Source organism: Cervus elaphus, chromosome X, assembly GCF_910594005.1.
Source record: "Cervus elaphus chromosome X, mCerEla1.1, whole genome shotgun sequence".
Lineage (NCBI taxonomy): Eukaryota > Metazoa > Chordata > Mammalia > Artiodactyla > Cervidae > Cervus > Cervus elaphus.
In genome coordinates, this window is record NC_057848.1 from 59,803,344 (window position 1) to 59,821,868 (window position 18,525).

The 18,525-nt window shown below is 40.8% G+C and overlaps 1 protein-coding gene across 7 annotated transcripts in view; it reads right to left on the minus strand.

Moving 5' to 3' along the window:
• Positions 1–18,525, minus strand: part of ARHGEF6 (Rac/Cdc42 guanine nucleotide exchange factor 6) — a 116,183-nt gene that overhangs the window by 6,978 nt on the left and 90,680 nt on the right. For 4 of the 7 annotated variants that reach the window (XM_043897859.1, XM_043897863.1, XM_043897866.1 and 1 more), the window contains 10 exons: positions 16,722–16,860; positions 13,919–13,978; positions 11,797–11,943; positions 8,366–8,452; positions 7,491–7,569; positions 6,366–6,511; positions 4,917–5,042; positions 3,327–3,347; positions 2,123–2,216; positions 937–1,026 (listed from right to left, as the gene is read on the minus strand). In XM_043897859.1, coding sequence (XP_043753794.1) covers positions 937–1,026; positions 2,123–2,216; positions 3,327–3,347; positions 4,917–5,042; positions 6,366–6,511; positions 7,491–7,569; positions 8,366–8,452; positions 11,797–11,943; positions 13,919–13,978; positions 16,722–16,860 — 989 coding nt within the window. The remainder of the gene's footprint in view (positions 1–936; positions 1,027–2,122; positions 2,217–3,326; positions 3,348–4,916; positions 5,043–6,365; positions 6,512–7,490; positions 7,570–8,365; positions 8,453–11,796; positions 11,944–13,918; positions 13,979–16,721; positions 16,861–18,525) is intronic. The other 3 variants (XM_043897861.1, XM_043897860.1, XM_043897862.1) reach the window with 3 other exon arrangements.

Genomic DNA, 18,525 nt, shown 5'->3' on the forward strand with positions numbered 1-18,525 from the left:
CAGGGTTGCAGCCAGGTTGGGTCTGAGAAGTACAAGGTGTGACAGTCTCCCCTTCAAAGTCAAATGTATCAAAGTCCACATAGAATGCTTTTCCCATGATGCCCTTGGAGACATGTCACTTTGACAGTACCCCTCAGGGTGGTTCACCGAGGAAGCCCTGCCCACGCTCAAGCATGGGCTCAGTGGCTGTCCCAGTGGAGCCTTAGGGAGAGTTCATGTCTTCCGCAGAGGCAAGACCCTCACACCAGGTATCCTTAATGTCTCTAATAATGAAAGGCCAAGGACATGAGCCATGTGACATGTCTTTTATAAAAGCACAAGGAAGAATCAGAAAACATCATCTCACTTTCAGTCTGTAGCCTGAAAGTGGCTGGGGGAAATACCCTCAGCTAATAGGTCCCTGATAAATTGTAGACACTCTCAACAGGCCCTGCTAAGCAGCTACATTTCCAGATTTTCAGAGCAACTCTGAAACTTGAGCTTGGTGAAGCTCTGTTTGCTTAAATATGCAGCTGATCAAAGATAATATTTTGACTTCCTTTCCAAATCTGCCTATAAGAAGAGATTAGCATCAGTTCACAGACACAGGAACCCTTTGGGCTCTTTAATTCCTAACTAGTGTTGGTGAAGGTATTTGTGTACTTCAAAGGAAATTGGCTTTAAAAAAATTTTTTTTTCATTTCTATCACCTCCAACTTTTTTTTATTCTTGCATCTCTCTTTCTCTCTGGGTGAAAAGAAACAGTGGGTAAACAAACCGCTTGGTAGCTAAAATCAGCTTATCTGAAAGATGCAGCCTTGTACCCACTCCTCTGCTGCAAGTCACCTGCTTTCCACACCCTGCAGCCCATCTGGGTTGCTTTGCTCTTTTTCCAAGAGGCAGTAAGCAGTAGCGAAGAAACATCACTCATTAGAGAAAGTGGCTGGGGGGACCTACTTGAGGCATGGCCTTGTGGAAAGCTTGCACTGGTACAGTAAGCTTCAATCACCTTCAGAATCTGAGCATCTTCTTCCAGAGCAGCGGTACCTGTCAAATGTAACGAATCGTGACTTTTCACAGAGATACACGCCTCTGGACCCTTGAAATGATGCACGCGGGTGCTGGGCACTGGCTTCTTTGACCAATGGTGTTCATGCAAGGCGGGAGAGAAAAGCTGACCAGCTGTCATGGTGGAGCGAGAGTGACAGTAGCCCTGAGGAGCTCTGCGGTCAGCACCAGTGAGTTCAGCACCGAGAGTGGTCTGCTCTGGAAGCCGCTCGGAACACTAAATTAGAGGGTCTTCCAAGTGTCTCAGAGGTTTACAGGGCCAGCACTGTGCTTGGCGTTGGCCTCAGTTCTCAGCTGATACACCACGCCCTTCCTCACCATCAAATTTCAAGGCTCACCTTCTCTAAGGAAGCTTTCCATCACTAACACAATACATTTTTTTCCCAACCAGCCAGGCTAGTCATTGATTCTCCCTCTCCTCCCCAAGCCCCTCCAACTCATCCTAAAAGTGACTGTTAACACACTCATGTGCAGACCTAGGAGTGGGGTAGGGGATGGAGGATACAGAAGCTAAAGTCTAGCAAAGGGTTTATCCAGACTACTTCTGACTGATACGCACAGCTCTGTCACCCATTTGGGAAGCATCACTTGCTCCTTCATGTGTGTCCCAGAGTGCCTTGTTTCCAGCCACAGAGGCAAATGTGTACGTATCCACTGGCTGACTGACTTTGCAGACTGTCTCTAAATCCAGCCCTATTTCTATATGCCAGCAGGCAGATTCCTTGACTAACTGAAAACATCACTGAACATTAAACTCCCTTCGGGTCTACTGAGTCAGTCTCAGTAAAGGCAAATATCTCAGGCATTCAGAAACTAAGAACAGAAAACTGTATCCACGGCAAATAGGTCCCTTTAGTGTTTCTACACCAGGTAAGGCCAAATAGTCAACACAAAAACCATCCAGGTGAAAAGCAGCAGGAGACAGCTTATTCCAAAGTCTTAAAGGAGGCCAAGCTTTCGCATGCGTTTTTCCCTATGGGCAAGATGATGCTGAGAACACACTGCTGGAATCTTCTGCTTTCAAAAAATTCCTCATCTATAATCAACTTTCTAAAAATAAAAAACACATACATACTTTTCCGGATGACATATTCCTCCTCTGATGGTTTTCTTTCGGTCTTTCTTTTATGAAGAAACTTCTTCATCGTTTTGGGGCTTTTACTAGACTCCTATAAGGGTAGAGGTTTCTTCATGAATTAAGGTTCTCCCCCCGCCCACCCCCCGCAAAAAAAAAGCAAATTAAAAACAGCAAATGAAATTAAGTAGAATGGCTCTCTGATTTTTACAGTTTCACTTAGGAGGGTATCAAAATTTAATACTATACACAATAAAAATGGCTCCAAGAATGGCATGGGCCACAACTGCAGATGCAGGAGGCCAAGTGCCTTTAGGGTACCATCTGGAGAGATGGTAATGGATGTCACTCCTAGAGAAATAACACTACTCCTAACTGGGTTTATACTCCCCATTGATACAGTTTTAAGGGAATGAAATAACAATTATAACTATTAGTGGGGTATAGACCACTTTTCAAAGAGCTTCAAAACTAATAAATTCTCCTTAGCAACAGTCCCACAAAGAAGAATATCAACTTCCATTTGCGAGACAGGAAAATTAAGGCAGAGAGACTAAGTACATTCCCTGTATTCAGAGAGAATAGCCAAATGAAAGATTTCCTGATAAATAATTTGGGGTTACATGTAATGTACCTACAGCCAAGCAAGGCATATTTTTAATTAGCAGATAAAAGATATATGAATTGTTGGATTTGCCATATGAATAACCAGAAAGTCTAAAAAGTGCTCGTAAAGTATCCAAGTAAACAGTGATCATCTTATTCTAACCTCCCATGCAATGTATGTACAGGATGAATGGATAACAATTGCTACCTTAAAAATAAATGCAACAAAGAATTTAATTTCTTCCTGTTAGCCTCAGTGATTTCCTTAGAAAGCAGACAGACATGAAAAACTCACATATGACAAAAATAACAGTAGAAATAGCAAAAAAAAAAAAGCCCATGGAAAACAGACATTTTACATGCTATTTCTATTTTTCCTGTTATTTTTGTCAAGCGTGAGTTTTTCATTTTTGTACATATTTCCCAAGAGCCTGCTTTTTTGAAGAAAGTACTTACATGTCAGAAATGTATCTTCATATTTTAGCTACCAATTGTAAAAAGGGACAAAACAAGCATAAAGGAAAGCTTCATTCATCAAAGATTACAGCACAGCATTAAATGATGTCACTGTACACCAAAGATATTGTTCTACCCTTACCTTTAAGATATAAGACATCCTCTAAAGTGAATATGTAAAGAAAGAGAAGATGAGCGTGAGAGGTCGATGGTTATAGTGACCAAATCCATTTATCAATAATTCTAAAACAACATTTGAAATGTTAGTGTTATCATAAATTACACAGAGAGAATATCATCATGTTTCCCACATTAGTTTCAGATGCAATATCATCATGCAAAAGCCCAAGGAATACAGTTCTGTGCAGAATTACAAATGCTGAAAATTACTGAAATACACACTATATAGTAAGAACATATTAATAACTCACTTCTCCCAGCAGAAACAAAGTGATCATGCCTTAGTTTTAATGGATTAGTTCTGTGAAGGATTAAGTCAACTTTACCCTTCAAAGCTCACCTTAATTTGAATTTAGTAACTGACAATTACAAAATATCCATCATTAAAAAGGGGACTTAGGTAACTATGAAGTGGCACTCCTGGTTAAGGTAATCAGAGGAGAAAATTGGATGATTGCAGGAATCACCGATCAATTTCCAAAGCCAATCTCTGGGGCTGTTTTCTGGCCAAATTCTGAATAGAGGTACATAATAAAGATTCAGCTCAAGGATTATTTTCCTATCATGTCATGTTGAAAAGATCAAAAAATCCTCTTGTATCCAAACATAGTTCTACTTTTACTGCACTAAGCATTGGAGGCAAGAAGTGAAACAATGGCATGGTGTTTTAAATCAAAACAAACTCAAAACTGAGCTAAGTCTGCATCACACATAAAAAACACACATCTGGTACAAAAATATATGCTGCCTTGGCACCGTAATTCTAAGACACATCTCATAACTGTCATGAACTTAAATCTTCATGTGGTAAGACCTATTTAAAGAACAGTTACTAATAAATGAGGATCTTTTCTGAAAGCTGGAATGATGAGAACCGTGCTAGGGGAAAAAAAAGTTTGGATGGAAAAGGTAACACTCCACACAGTTTCAGAAGATAGTGACTGGCATTTCCTGACTGCAACTTCGAGACAAGAAAAAAAAAACACCTTGAAATACCCATTCTACCCAAATATCAAATGTCCTCTAGGCTTGTTGCTTAGAAGCCTCTTTTTTTAAAGACACTCCTTTCATTAAATTCTTTCTTTCCAACTGCAGCAAATAATTCAGACTTTCATAGTTTAGACCCGGGGTTTGGTCCCATAAAACTTTTACTGATTTGGTTTCATAGATCAAAATGATTCAAAATGCAGAATTGGGTCTGTTTGGTTAGCAATTCCAGCTAATGAAGTGACTTTTGTTTGAGATGTATGTACATTATGACCAATTTATAGAATTCTCATATCATCATAAAGGCAAACCAGGGGCCCTTCAGGAGGAGACCAGAGAAACTCAGGCATTGCACAGAAAGCCTGTGGGTATTTAAGACATATGTGTAGATGGACAATGGGGAAGTGAAAAATTAAGAAATTTAAAAAAAAAATCACTGAGTCTGGCAACTCAAGACTGACTATATCACCTACCATCAATTCTAGCACATCCCCACAGAACTGTTTCTAATAAGCTACAAAATCAGCTTGTCAGAAGCATTTTATACCATATGTAGCAAAATTACCTCTTTATAACCTAGTGCTGCTGACGGTCTAAGTGGAGGTGCAGGTCGTAGACAACTTAAGCTCCACGGTTTTATAATTTGAGGAGGCTCCAAGGGTCCTCGGGGCTGTCCAGTAGAGCTAAAAGACTGGGAAAATGTCTGATGAGATGGTAGCAATTGGCCATATGACCCCAATCCTGGGCCACACAGTGAGAGAACAACAATAGCTTGGTTGGATCTGAAAAGCCAGGCCCAGAAAGGAAAAGATGGGAAAACAAGTCTCCAGTCGGAGGACTGGCATTTTCCAGTCAAGACTTGGGGCCTCAGAGGAACAGCACAACTCTGACTCCACATCCCATGAGCCCGCCCTCCCTCTGTCCTGCAATTTCCTTCAAGTCAGATGTTCTTTTTCCCCTGAAAGGGAGGAAAGTGGAATAACAGTCAACATTTAATGAGTTCAGTCATGTGTTTGGCACTCAATTAGGTGCTTACATAGGTTATTTTCATCAGAAAAACTTACGGCAAACTTTAGCAAAGCCAAGTAACCAGTCAGCAATTGGCAAAGTCAAGATTTGGACCCAGATCTGATGCCAAAAGCCCCTTTTCTTCTCACAACACACTATGCTCAAAACTGGAATTTGGGCATCACAAGTTTGAATGTTAACAGACAACACAGCACATCTTCAGTCTCACTCAGCAAGTACAGTAAAATCTCATCAATTCAAATTCCGTGAACTCTGTGATAAAGCAGAAGGAGGCAGCTCTCAAAGTTTACCCTTAAAGGTTAATGAAGAAATGTGATAGCATAAATGAGATTGCATGGAGATGTTTAAGTATTTAAGAAGGTAAACTATCTCTTTTGCCTTAGCACATTATTAATACGAGCACGCTGTTGTTCAGTTGCTAAGTCGTGTCTGACTCTTTCTGATCCCATGGATTGAAGCACCCCAGGCTTCTCTGTCCTTCGCTATCTCCCGGAGTTTATGCAGATTCATGTCCATTGAGTCAGTGATGCTATCTAACCATCTCATCTTCTGTCACCCCCTTCTCCTTTTGCCTTCAATCTTTCTCAGCATCAGGGTCTTTCCCAATGAGTCAGCTCGGCGCATCAGGTGGCCAAAGGATTGGAGCCGAAGCATTGATGAGCATAACAGTTGCTAAGTAAAATAAATCCTGTTTATCACTAAAACATCTTAGCAGGACTTCTGGTTAGAAAAACTTTGCTAGCAGTTCAGCTGGAGTACCTTAATAACTGTCAAACAAAGCTGCATATCTCAAACTCTGTGTTAATTGGGATGGACCTCCCCCATAACAAGAAAGCAGAATTAATGAGGTTTGACTGTACTTCTAATCCTAAATATCCAAACTATCTAAAGGCTAAGGGCATGCTCACCACTCTTGTAAGTCCTCAGTAGGCAGGATTTGACAAGAGACTCAATAATCCCTGGACAGGACAGACACACTACTTACGGAGTGAGCACTACAAGATGATGATGATGTTTTCGATAATGAACTGCAAGAGGCAGGTCCTCTGATCAGCCTGTACAGATGCTCCAGCCAATCCTGGAAGTCCTGGTTGTTGCTGCAGTGGACCACAATTCTCTCTACTATGTTACCTGGATCACCCGATTAGGAGCATTTGGAAACAAAAGACAAGGATGACCTTGAGCTTGCCTCATTCATAAACACACTTCGTGCAGCTAGGACTTGGGTGTCTATCTTGAGAAGTTTTCATACCTATGAGTTAACCCTGTTGAAACTCTTCTATCAGGAACAGACAAGCCATGATAATAAAGATATAAATACTCGTATTTGATTTATAAAAACCATCCTTGATTTCTACTGCTTATAGAATCTTGGAAGTAATATAAAACTTCACTCTAAACAAACTCAGTCCCCAGATTTAAGCACAGGGCCCATCTAGTTCATAATCTAAAAGGAGAATAGCATACTGCTTTACCCAATATCAAAGATGAAGCCAGATCCAACTAAGACTGGTCTTTAGGCCAACACCAAATCTCGGACTCCTTATTGGGAAAGAAGGGGTTAAGGTCTGGGGCCAGCATCCTAGTGTTAGCCATTGAGTTGTATCAGTGAAAAACGTGCAACCATTACATGGATATCAAACAGGTTTGGCTAAAGGGACAACAGGCCAGTTGGGGGGCATGACCAAGGTGTGGCAGATTGCTCAATCTGTGAGGAAAGTTTCATGGCTTTTCAGCACTTTTTAGAAACACAAGTCTTGCTAATTCATAGGCTGATGATAAAATTGTTGATGAAAGTTCACATCTTTGGCTCCACTGCCACCAGGGAATAGATGACAGAGGGAGAGAAAACTATATTTACATCAGTTCATCTTGTTATTTGTTAGCTCTTATGCAAGAGAAGATTGAAACTAATAGCAAAGCTGAGGCTCATGAATGACCACGAGTCTTCCCTCCTCTTGCTGTAACCTAATTATCCAAGGAAATGGGATATACTTTACCATGTCCATGGAAAACTTGCTAATGGACTATATAACAGAAAATAATAGCATTTATTTATTTAAACCCCACTTCATTTCGAAAAGGATTCGAAGAAGAAAAAATTACCTACCTGTGATTTCAAATGTGGAGTCATTCCCTTCAATTTCATCTAATCTAGTCACCACCATTCCTGCTATTGGTATTTTTCCCTACCAGAAAAAGAATATCCCCATTAATTCTGTGGTTATACATGTCTCTGTTTTTGTTAGATTTTCTGACCCTCTTAGGAACCACTGCTGAATTCTGGCGAGACATATTTCTCCAGTCTGTCAATAGATAATGTGTTTCTCTGCTTTAAATTTTAATCAGACAAGAAAGCAACGGGGAAATGTGGGTTGTGTTTTGCTAACACACTGTAAATCATGAGGTCAGGATTTAATCACAGTTTACCCTTCTAACAGATTTTCAGGAGAGTCTGTCAACAAAGCAAAAACTCAAATTTCATGAAAATTAGTCATTGCTAGGCCAAGATAGGATAGGCAACAATAACTTATAATATGCAGTGTCTTGAGAGTCAACTGAAAGAAGCTTAATTTCCTAAGGAGTTGAATGACTTCATCTCAGAAACTTGAGTCATATAATGTGACTATAATAAGACAATCACAGAGGCAAGTGTCAGCTTTATATCTTCTCAGCAATAATGATATGATCTAGGCCTGGAAAATGCTGCTGTTAATTTACCTAGTTGCAGACTTTGATTTCTGTTTACACATTTATGACCTATCTCATAACCAGAGCAGTGGAGGTTTAGGATAAACTCATTATGCCAACATAAAGGTCTATGTTCAAAGGAATATCTGCTCTCATAAATTGTTTAATTATACAAAGGGTCAGAACATCCTGCCTTTTCTGGCTGGGGCTCTTAATACCAGAGTGAAAACGGTGCATCTAGATGAAAACCTGTTTTCATTATCTGTCTTGTTGCTTTATATGAAATCTACTAACCTGATAAATAAAGCCACTCATCCGAGGACTTGCAGATAACATTATCAAAACACTTGAAAATAACATGAGGTACCGCTCCTCTTTTTCCTGAAGTGGAGGGAAAAAGATTACATGTAAACAGAAATTGCACATTTTGTTTATTAAGAATTTCTGGGAAAAAAAAAGAATTTCTGGAATAATTTTTATAAGATAGATCTTATATAAGGCAATGAAACACAAATAGTGATTTTTTAAAAAAGATACCCAACTTAAAAGTACAAAACTCGTTTAATTGTACTTTGAAATGTATATAAATCCAATTTATCTGTCTCCTTCCTATACACAACGTGTGTGCTCAGTCACTCAGTTGTGTCCGACTCTTTGTGACCCCGTGAGCTGTAGCCCACCAGGCTCTTCTGTCCATGGAATTTTCCAGACAAGAGTACCAGAATGGGTTGCCATTTTCTTTTGAGGGGACTTTTCTGACCCGGGGATTGAACCCCCATCTCCTGCATTGGCAGGTGGGTTCTGTACCACTAGCACCACCTGGGAAGTCCATCTATACATAACAGTTAAATACAAATGACCATGCTTGTTTCCCAAGCATGAAGCCTGAAAAGTCACACTGTTAATGCCTTCTCGCCCATGATGCAACCACAGCACAATATAAGTCTTAAGGTTGTCAAAGTGAAAATGATTTTACTTTGAAAAGTGGCCAAATAAAGGGGTTCAAGTGATAAGAAATTTATTATGCTCTAACACAGGGGTCCCCAACCTCTGGGATCTAATGCCTGATGATCTGAAGTGGAGCTGATGTAATAATAATAGAAATAAAGTGCACAATACATATATTGTGTTTGAATCATCCCCAGACCATCCTGCCACCCCTCTCCCGTTCGTAGAAAAATTGTCGTCCCCCAAACCCATGTCTGGTGCCTAAAAGGTTGGGGACTGCTGCTCTTAACACATGTGTTAAACTCTTCCTAACATTACTGTTAATCAGTAACTACACAATAATTATTATACTCAAATAAAACAAAGAAGGAAATACTTTTTTAAATGGCACTAAAGGAAATTTTGGACACAAATGCTTCTCTGAACTCCTTGAGCAGATATACAGTGAGTAAATGCCAAAAATGGCGCTGGGCTTGCACATCTAGCCATTTTACCTACAATTATCCTCAAGCCCAGCTCCATCTCCTTCCTCCTGCTTGAGAAGAGCAACTTTTCAAGGCTAATTTTTCTAACAAGTGTTCTGCATTCTCTCCCATCTTTCTCTTGGTTGGCTTCCTTCTACAGACATCTTATCTCCTGCTCCTGCTTCCAGCCACTTCTGTCTAACTCGCTTTTTCTGCTGCCTTTAGCATAGGCACATCTCCTGTCCATTTCATAGACTTTCATCTGCCCCCTGTGGCTTTATTTCTTGACGTTTTATTGCCAAATTACTGGCTGCTTTCTTTTTCTCCCCATTGATCCCTCCCTAACTGCACCCTTGTCACTCTCTCAAAGTCATCAATCACTGCCTTTTTGTGACATCCCATGGCTTCTCGGTCTCCATACCCTGACCCTTCTGCAGCCCTCAGCAGTCTGACCGCTTTCAAATGTTCTTTCTGGAATTTCCATGACAACACACCCCCCTCATTTCCCTCTTTCTTTCTTCCACTTTCTTCTTCTGGCACTATTTCCTTCTTGCTTTACCCAAGAGGTTTATCCCAAAGGTATGAAAGACTGTTAGAGTGGCTACATTAATTTTCCCCAAGGTATCTGCATTTTACATGAGATTGCTTATTTTTTTTCTAGTGTTTTTTTATTGAAGCCTAGTTGATTTACAATGTTTCAAGTGTATGGCAAAGTGATTCAGATATATATTTTTTCAGATTCTTTTCCATTATAGGTTATTACAAGATATTGAGTATAGTTCCCTGTGCTATACAGTAGAATCTTGTTGTTTATCTACTTTATGTATAGTAGTTGGTATGTGTTAATCCCAAATGCTTAATTTATTCCTCCCCACTTTCCTCTTTGGTAACCACATTAACCCAAAGTAATGAATCTCTGACACAGACCTGTCAGGGAGTAGAAGAAGATATTTGGGGAGGGAGAAGATGATTGTAGTACCCAATAAATCATGCCAGGTGATGTAATCAACCTTCTTCCCCTACCCCACCCCCTTCCTAAAAGACATAATCCATCTTCAGGCCTTTGTGCTTCTCTCTGGACATTTACTTCCCAAGAAAGCACATCTGTCAGCGACATGTAAGCCTCTGCCTCTAACTCTGACCTCCTACCCACATTTCTATACCTTTTCAACACCTGCCTACAAGTCACCTCCATCTGGATACCAACCATCACTTAAAGTTACCAGGTCTGAAATGACATCTGTCATCTCTTCTAGCCCCTGGATCACCACTTCCTATAGGCTTTCCTTTCCAAACAGGTCTCAGACTTGCCCCTTAAGTTTCATTCTCTCCACCATCACCTTCTTGGGCGGGGGGTACTTACTTACCACTTTCCAACCCAGCTAGCCTGTCTCCAGCCCCATCCCCTCCAGTTGAGTGGACATGTACGGCTGCCAGATCAGAGAAGGCAATGGCACCCCACTCCAGTACTCCTGCCTGGAAAATCCCATGGACGGAGGAACCTGGTAGGCTGCAGTCCGTGGGGTTGCGAAGAGTCAGACACGACTGAGCGACTTCACTTTCACTTTTCACTTTCATGCATTGGAGAAGGAAATGGCAACCCACTCCAGTGTTCTTGCCTGGAGAATCCCAGGGATGGGGTCACACAGAGTCGGACACGACTGAAGTGACTTAGCAGTAGCAGCACGGCTGCCAGATGGTGTCATAAACAGCTCTTTCATTGTGTTTCTCTACCTCTCAGGCCTGGCATGGTTTCCTGCTGCCTGTTGCATCCATCTGAACTACCCTTGCCTGACATCCAACATTCTTCACAACCTGCCTCTCAATCAGCTCGCTCTTGCACTCCGCCTGGGAGGTTTCCTCTGCTCCCAATCAAGTGCCCTGAAGAACAAAGGCCGCCATGTTCCTGCTCTCTCCTGAGACAATAAGGACCTCTCCCTTACAAAATCTTCTCTTCATGGCCCCCTCCTCCGGTCCTGTCTCCATATAGTCCTTCCTTGCTCTCTCCCCTCTCTGAACTTCTATGGAACCTACTGTTGGGATGTCACAATCTGTCATGAACTATTTTGATTTGTTTTCCAGTTGCAGTTTGGGTTTTCATGTCTCTAATGAGTACTTTGAAGGCAGAGATCAAGATCATGGCTGTTCTTTCCTCCTAACTCCCTCCCACAGCACCAAGCAGAGGGCTGGGCAAAGAAGAGGTCCTCAGTTTCTGATGCGAAAGTTCCAGTGTTTGATCTTAATGGGAGAAGACATAAAGGAAGAAACATATAAGAGATGGAAGAAGTGGTGTCAAACTGTGAAACCTCTTACCTCACTTGTTCCACACTGCACCATGACTTGTGACATAAAGATCACATTCCCCAAGGTTTTAATATCGTCCCCTTCCCATGCCTGAATAGGTTCTGAAAGGATCTGCAGCTCCAGCTGTTTTCTCTTTCTGAGATCTTGGCACTGCCCCTACAGAACCAAAGCAGAACATAACGGAATAGGAATTCTTCCGAAACAGACCTAAAACAAGACTAAAATAAGATGTGGTTCTTGACTCTCAGATTTCCACTGAGTCCCTGTTGTTCATCACAAATCCCATCACCAGCTCCATTCTGGACAGACAGAAAGGTCTACTACCTTAAATCGCTAGCCCTGAGTCCCCAGACATTTGTAAGGAAGAGCTACTTCTCATTTTGTCAAAACATCAAGATAAACTGGTGGAAGGGGATTGCCTCTCCCTCCCCACAAGGAGTATGGGAAAATAAGCAGAATTACATCAAATGGGGACACTACATTCAGATCTGCTGCCTGGCATCCTGTTGGCGCCACCTCCCCTCCATCTTGTCTATCTTTGCATGAAGAGTGCTTTGAGTTACAAGGCAATCTTATTTTTCTAACTCAGTTTCCAACCAAATAACATCTTAATTTATAAAATGACTCCAAGAGTTATTGAAAAAGAGAAAATTAAACTCCTTATGTCACAGTGATTCAAACTGATCTTATAATGAAACATGTGCACCATCCTACACTTTGTTTTGGGACTAGTAGTAGGTTGCTATAAAAAGTACTAAGTTCATTTTTATCCTTAAAAGGATTAGAAAAAGAGATACAACTGAATTGCACAAATACAAATTGAAAATACAAGCCAAGAAACAATATGTGGGCTATAGTTACTATATATATATATATATATATATATATATATATATATATATATATATCACTGTTTCTGAAAATGCAGTTATCTTAAAATAATTTAACAGTAATCAATCCAAATTGAATATGAAAATAAGCATATGATTAGTTATAGTCCTGTTTCCAAATGACTGTCATAGCATTTTGGGATGTGTTTTCTATAAAATCTCTCTCTGCTGTTCCTTTCAGGTAAATGGAAGCTTGAAGAAATAAATTGATACATTTTTGAAGCACCTGGAATGGGAATAAGTATACTATAACCATCAAAGTAACTTGTACAACATGTAAAATGATTAGAACTAATTTGTTTTCAAAAGAGACATGTTATATTCAACCTACACAGGAAAAAAGAAAGGGGACACAAATAACAATAACAAATGCCACAGGTTTCAGTGGCCTGTTCTATTAGGTTGAACCATATCAAACAGCCAATATTTGACCATTTTTTGTCTTCCACGGGAAGTTTAACCTGATACCTTACTCTCTGGTCTTCAACTTGCTATTTAACTGTAGACATGTCAGGTACAGATCTTCCAACAGCAACAAAAATGAGGTGACGGTGAAAGTTGCATCATAATCTTACAGCAAGAATCAATAACTGAACATTGATCTCCATCACTTGGAACACTAGGGAAATGTCTAAAATGAAGCTTAACTTAATCAATGACCCCAAATAACATTTACTTTCCTCCTAAAATGCCACCAAGAGGTTTTACATCAGTGGTTTCAAGAGGACATTAAGCCATCATGCTCGAGATTTGAGATAAAGGTACCTTTGATAGCAATCTGTATACGGCAATTGTATTTTAGCTGTTTTTTTTTTTTTCCTTTTAGATTTGATGAAGGATTTCTTTTTCCTATGCAAAGAATAGACTCACACCTTTTGGCATAAGTAGATGAATCCAGTATTGATGCCAATCAGTGAAGGACGAGTTGCACAGACGTAAGGTGAGCAACACAGGGGTAAAGACAAAGACACAAAAGGAAACCCCCCACCTACACAGCCATGCTTAATGTGGCAGAGACTTCAAATGTGAGGACTTTACACCCTCAGCCTGGCAACCTTTCACAGGTAAGCATGATGTTTGGAAGACAACATTAAATGAAACAATCACTGCAATACGGTCACTAGAGCTTACTGTTTCCACTCCAAAGACCTTTGCAAAAGGAAAGAAACATTACACACAAGTCACTGTTTTAGAAACAAAGACTACGAAATAGAGAATAATAATTTTAGAGCATCACCTACCATGAGAGTTTTGAATGCTATGATTGCTTTCAGAATATCCTGGTGATCTGGATGCGTATCCTATCAAAAGAATACATTTTAAAACAGTATTAAAGGAGAACAAATCAGTGGTTGCCAGAGGGTGGGGTGGGAGGAAGGTGTGGCTGCAAAGAGATCAAAAGACGACATTTTGAGGGATGATGGAACTGTTGTGTATTGCATCAGTGATGGTGGTAACTCAAATCTATACATGGGGTAAAAGTCATAGAACTGTACCTCAAAGAAAAAAATCAGTTTTGCTATATGCTAATTTCAACATTACAAAATAAGACAGCACTTGAGCCTTTGGAATCTCAGCACCTCTAATGATTAGGTGATAAAGAAATTAGGACCGTTCGGAATACATTATATATTTGGTAACATGTATTTGGTTATTGAGGCAAGAGTTTCCATTTCCCCTTTTGCTACTATACTGTGGATAATAAATAATAATTATTTGGGGTCATCATTAGGTCGTGTTGTTAGTAAATGATAAGAGGTAGGGAACTGCGGAAACTGAGTGATGCTCAGAGAAAAATCAATCCAATCTCATCTGCTAAACCCCCTCCATTTTCTTTCAGCAGACTAAACCTGGCGGACAGGAAAAAATTCCATTTCATACCATGTGCTCCTTCTTCAGCAAGCTTATTTGATCTGCAGTTTCACAGGACTTACAATCCCCAAAAGTGAACAGGTTCAAAAATGGTTCTGAGGGGCTTCCCTGGCAGTCCAGTGGTTAAGACTCTGTGCTTCCAAGGCAGGCAGCAACAGTTCAATCCCTGGTTGGGGAACTAAGATCCCACAAGCTGGGCAGTACAGTCAAAAAACAAATTAGCTTCAGAACGAATAAACAGCCATTTTTAAAAAAAAGGTTTTGAGGAGTCCACACCTGCATAACTCTTGATGAAAGGAAAGTGGAACTCCTTGGGGAGAGATCCAGCTAAGCTTTGAATTTCAGCAGGAGTAATGGGAAGATATCTGCTGTGCAACCAGCCTCCGGTGATAAAATACAGAGCTGAGTAGACTAAGAGTCTAACCCAAGCCAAAAACAGCACTGCTTATGAAAAGAAAGGTTGTATTCCTTTATAAACTCATCCTTCTCCAAATCAGCTGACCACTGCGAAGTTCAAATGTTACTCTATCATGAGCCGGCAGCCATGCTCAGTGATCAGAAAGCTGGATAAAGTGTCTTACCAGATGGTGAATTCATACTTGGGGTATGTATAATCTCATAGTGGGAAATGAAAGGCAGCCAAAGGCAGGTGACCACCAGCACATGGAGAAGGAGTGGAAACAGGCTCCAAAACAGAGGATCCAGGCAGGAGGAGCACCTGGGATTTTATCTCCTCCAGTGAAGTGTGTATTAATATTTGCACTTCAGCACTGAGCAGTTACGGAACCTGAGGCCGCTCATTTCTGAATTTTTGTGAGAAACAAGGAGGGGCCAACCTCAAACAATTCAGAAAATTAGTTTAGCTTTTGGAAAGCCATCCAGGGCTCAACACCTTGCCGGGCTCTAACTGAAATTTCATTCTGGCTGGCATTACTCACTGGCTCCCCACTGCCTGCAGATTTCTGGCAGGTCAAAGAACCTGAGAATGTGGTTTCGCTCAGAGTACACACTTTCAATCCTTACAAATGCTGACATGACTGGCAGCATGCAACCTTTTTCTTTAAAGATATTCAAACCCTTTCAAACCTCAAAACCTTTCCCCAGACACAGGAAGAACAAGTAGGGTAAATGCAGCCTCCAGGCCCCCCTCACCCACCCACAACCCCATCCCCCAGGCTCCAGCACACAAGAACCACTCAAGAAGCTACCCCTGTTGATTGGCTTTTAATAAGAGGATTTGGGCTCTTGAGGCAAAAAATGCAAGGGGACTTTGATGGAGATGTCTGGCTGCATAAAGAAAGAAACTGAGAGTGGACCCATTTATTCTTCTTTCAAGAAATACCAGAATCTTCCACTGTAATCTAGCCTCAGAAAGCTGAATGACCGCAGTGACCTAGGGATAAATGCTCCTGTCTATAATAATAAAAAAAAAAGTTCTGTGCATTTTCTGATGCTGATTTGCTTTGTTTATCTCCCACAAGAAAGTTGGTTCATATATCAGAGCAACAGAAGATTTCTTGGTAAAAGATCTCTCTGTAGGACCACCATCTGAGTCAACCAGTGAGCAAGACCGAGGCTGGGAGAAGGGAGGGGAGGGAGAATGACCATGAATATTTAATAATAAAGAGGGAGTATCTTTCAGTTATTAGATGAGTAAATCTGGGGGATCTAATGTACAGCATGGTGACTATAGTTAATAACACTGAATTGTATACTTGAAAGTTGCTAAAAAAAAAAAAGGCATTAAAAGTTCTCACACAAAAAAAGTGGTGGATGTGCTAATTAACTTGATTGTATGATCATTATTTCACAAAGTACGTGTATAATAAATAATCACATTATATACCTTTTAAAAGTCACGTTATACAATCTAAATGTATACAGTTTTTATTGGTCAGTCATACCTCAAAAATAAAGTTAGAAAAAAATTGATAAAAATAAGTCCAAAAATTTAAAAATCTTCAGAGGGAAAAAAAAAGTCCCCTTTTTATCTTGTTGCATAAAGAGGAAAACTAAAAGCCCAGGAAGAGGGAACACTGGATCAAGTAATTTTGAAACCAAGATTTTTCCTGAACTCCTCACCAAGGCTAGTTTGGAGGCAGACTGGCTGCTGCCTCCATAGCAGAGGTCCATACTTTGTATGTGAGCTTAAAACAGTTCACCTTCCCTTACCTCCATATGCCGTTCCAACTCTTGCAAGAGTGTAACATACTTTTCCAGTCGCATGAAAGGTTTGCTGAGGCTTGTTGTTAAAATGAGGATACCTGGACTGGACGCACCTTGATTTTCCATAAATCGTTCCAGATCATCACTGGCAAAAGGACGAATATAGTTTTGTTATTGCTTAATATTCCATGTAAAGAGCTATCGGCTGAACATGATTGTCCTGTATTTCACAGCATATAAAACCAAATAAATTTTGTGTCACCAGCCCAAATGCTGTCCAACGCATTTCAACTCAACTCTATCAGCATGGCACGCAACACGGTACAGTGGTGAGCCAGGCACTCATGACCCCTGGCTTCGTTTCCTCATCCAACAATTATTTATTGAGCATCTACTAAGTGACAGGTTCTGTTCTCTGTTGGGAATACAGCTGTGAAGAAAACAAAAATCTCTGCCCTTAAGGAAGCCTATACCCAGAGTCATGGGGTGTACCATCTATCAGATGATCTTAATGTCAGGTTCGGAAAGTCTTTTCTGAGTCCCTGCAAACATTTAGTTACTGGCTGGCGAGATGCCAAAGAGAATAACTCACCAAGTGCTCTCTATCACCAGAACATCACTTGCAATGTTCCAGAATCAAGTCCTAAATTCAGACAGCAGCATGTCTCTATGACTAATCACAAAGTCACTTAGCCTAGGATCTGAAAACATGCAGCAGGTTACCCAAATAACTCGGCCAAAAATAAAAAAAGGACTGTAGGGAATTCCGTGGCAGTCCAGTGGTTAAGACTCTGAGCTTCCCTGGCAGGGGGTATAGGTTCCATCCATGGTTGGGGAACTAAGATCCCACATGCCAAGTGGTGGTGACAAAAAAAACCTCTTAGGAACCATGTCCTGCCAATGTGTAACCTTGGGTTTTCCCTGCCCTTCAGCACATTCTGGATTTTCTCCTTTCCTCCATCTGGATTCTGAGTCCTAGGGCTGCAAGATCATTATAGTTCACATTTCTGCAAAATAGAATTAAAGAAGGAAATCTGCTTTATCACTTGACCCCTCTCCTTCCTTGCTCACCCATGCATATCCAATCCATCACAAGCCTTCTTGTACCTGTTCATTCCTTTCCATTCCCACTGCCACTGACTTAGTTCAGGCCTTCATCTCATTCAGTCTAGTTCACTTCAATAGTTCAGTGGATCCCCTGGCTTCCAGGCTTTCTGGTTTCTGAAACCCCCTGCAGACCACCACTCCTGTTGCTTTCCTACTTAAAAACCTCCAATTGCCTGAGAGATCAATTCTTAACTTTTTAGACTCCCACTGACCCCACCAATCTTCTCATCACTCTCCAACAGGAACCCTGTACTACCAAATGACCTATTTATTCTCCCTAGAATACATCTTACGCAGCACTTTCTGACTATGGCATGTTGGAATAAGTTGTTTTGTGTTCAAAGAAACTCACTATCAGTGATAACATGCTAGGGAGTTGGGGTGGGGTGGGTTGCAGGTTAATCCTACTATAAACACTCTCCCTCTCCCTGGGCTTTTGTGAGCAGGAGAGAAAAGAATGGAGTTTCAGTTGTTAAACAGAAACCTTGAATCACACAGAATTAAAGGAATGTCAGAGGAAAAAGAATTGGGAATTGCACCTTCACGGCAGCTAGAGCTCATCTGAGTGGTCACACCTAACCATCAGTGCTGCCTGTTTTATCAGTTTCTGCAGTCTTGGTCCAGAAGCAGCCAAGGGGATTGAAGTGCCCTGGACTTGAAATCATAAAACAAATTTGGTGACCCTGGATCAGTTACCAACCTC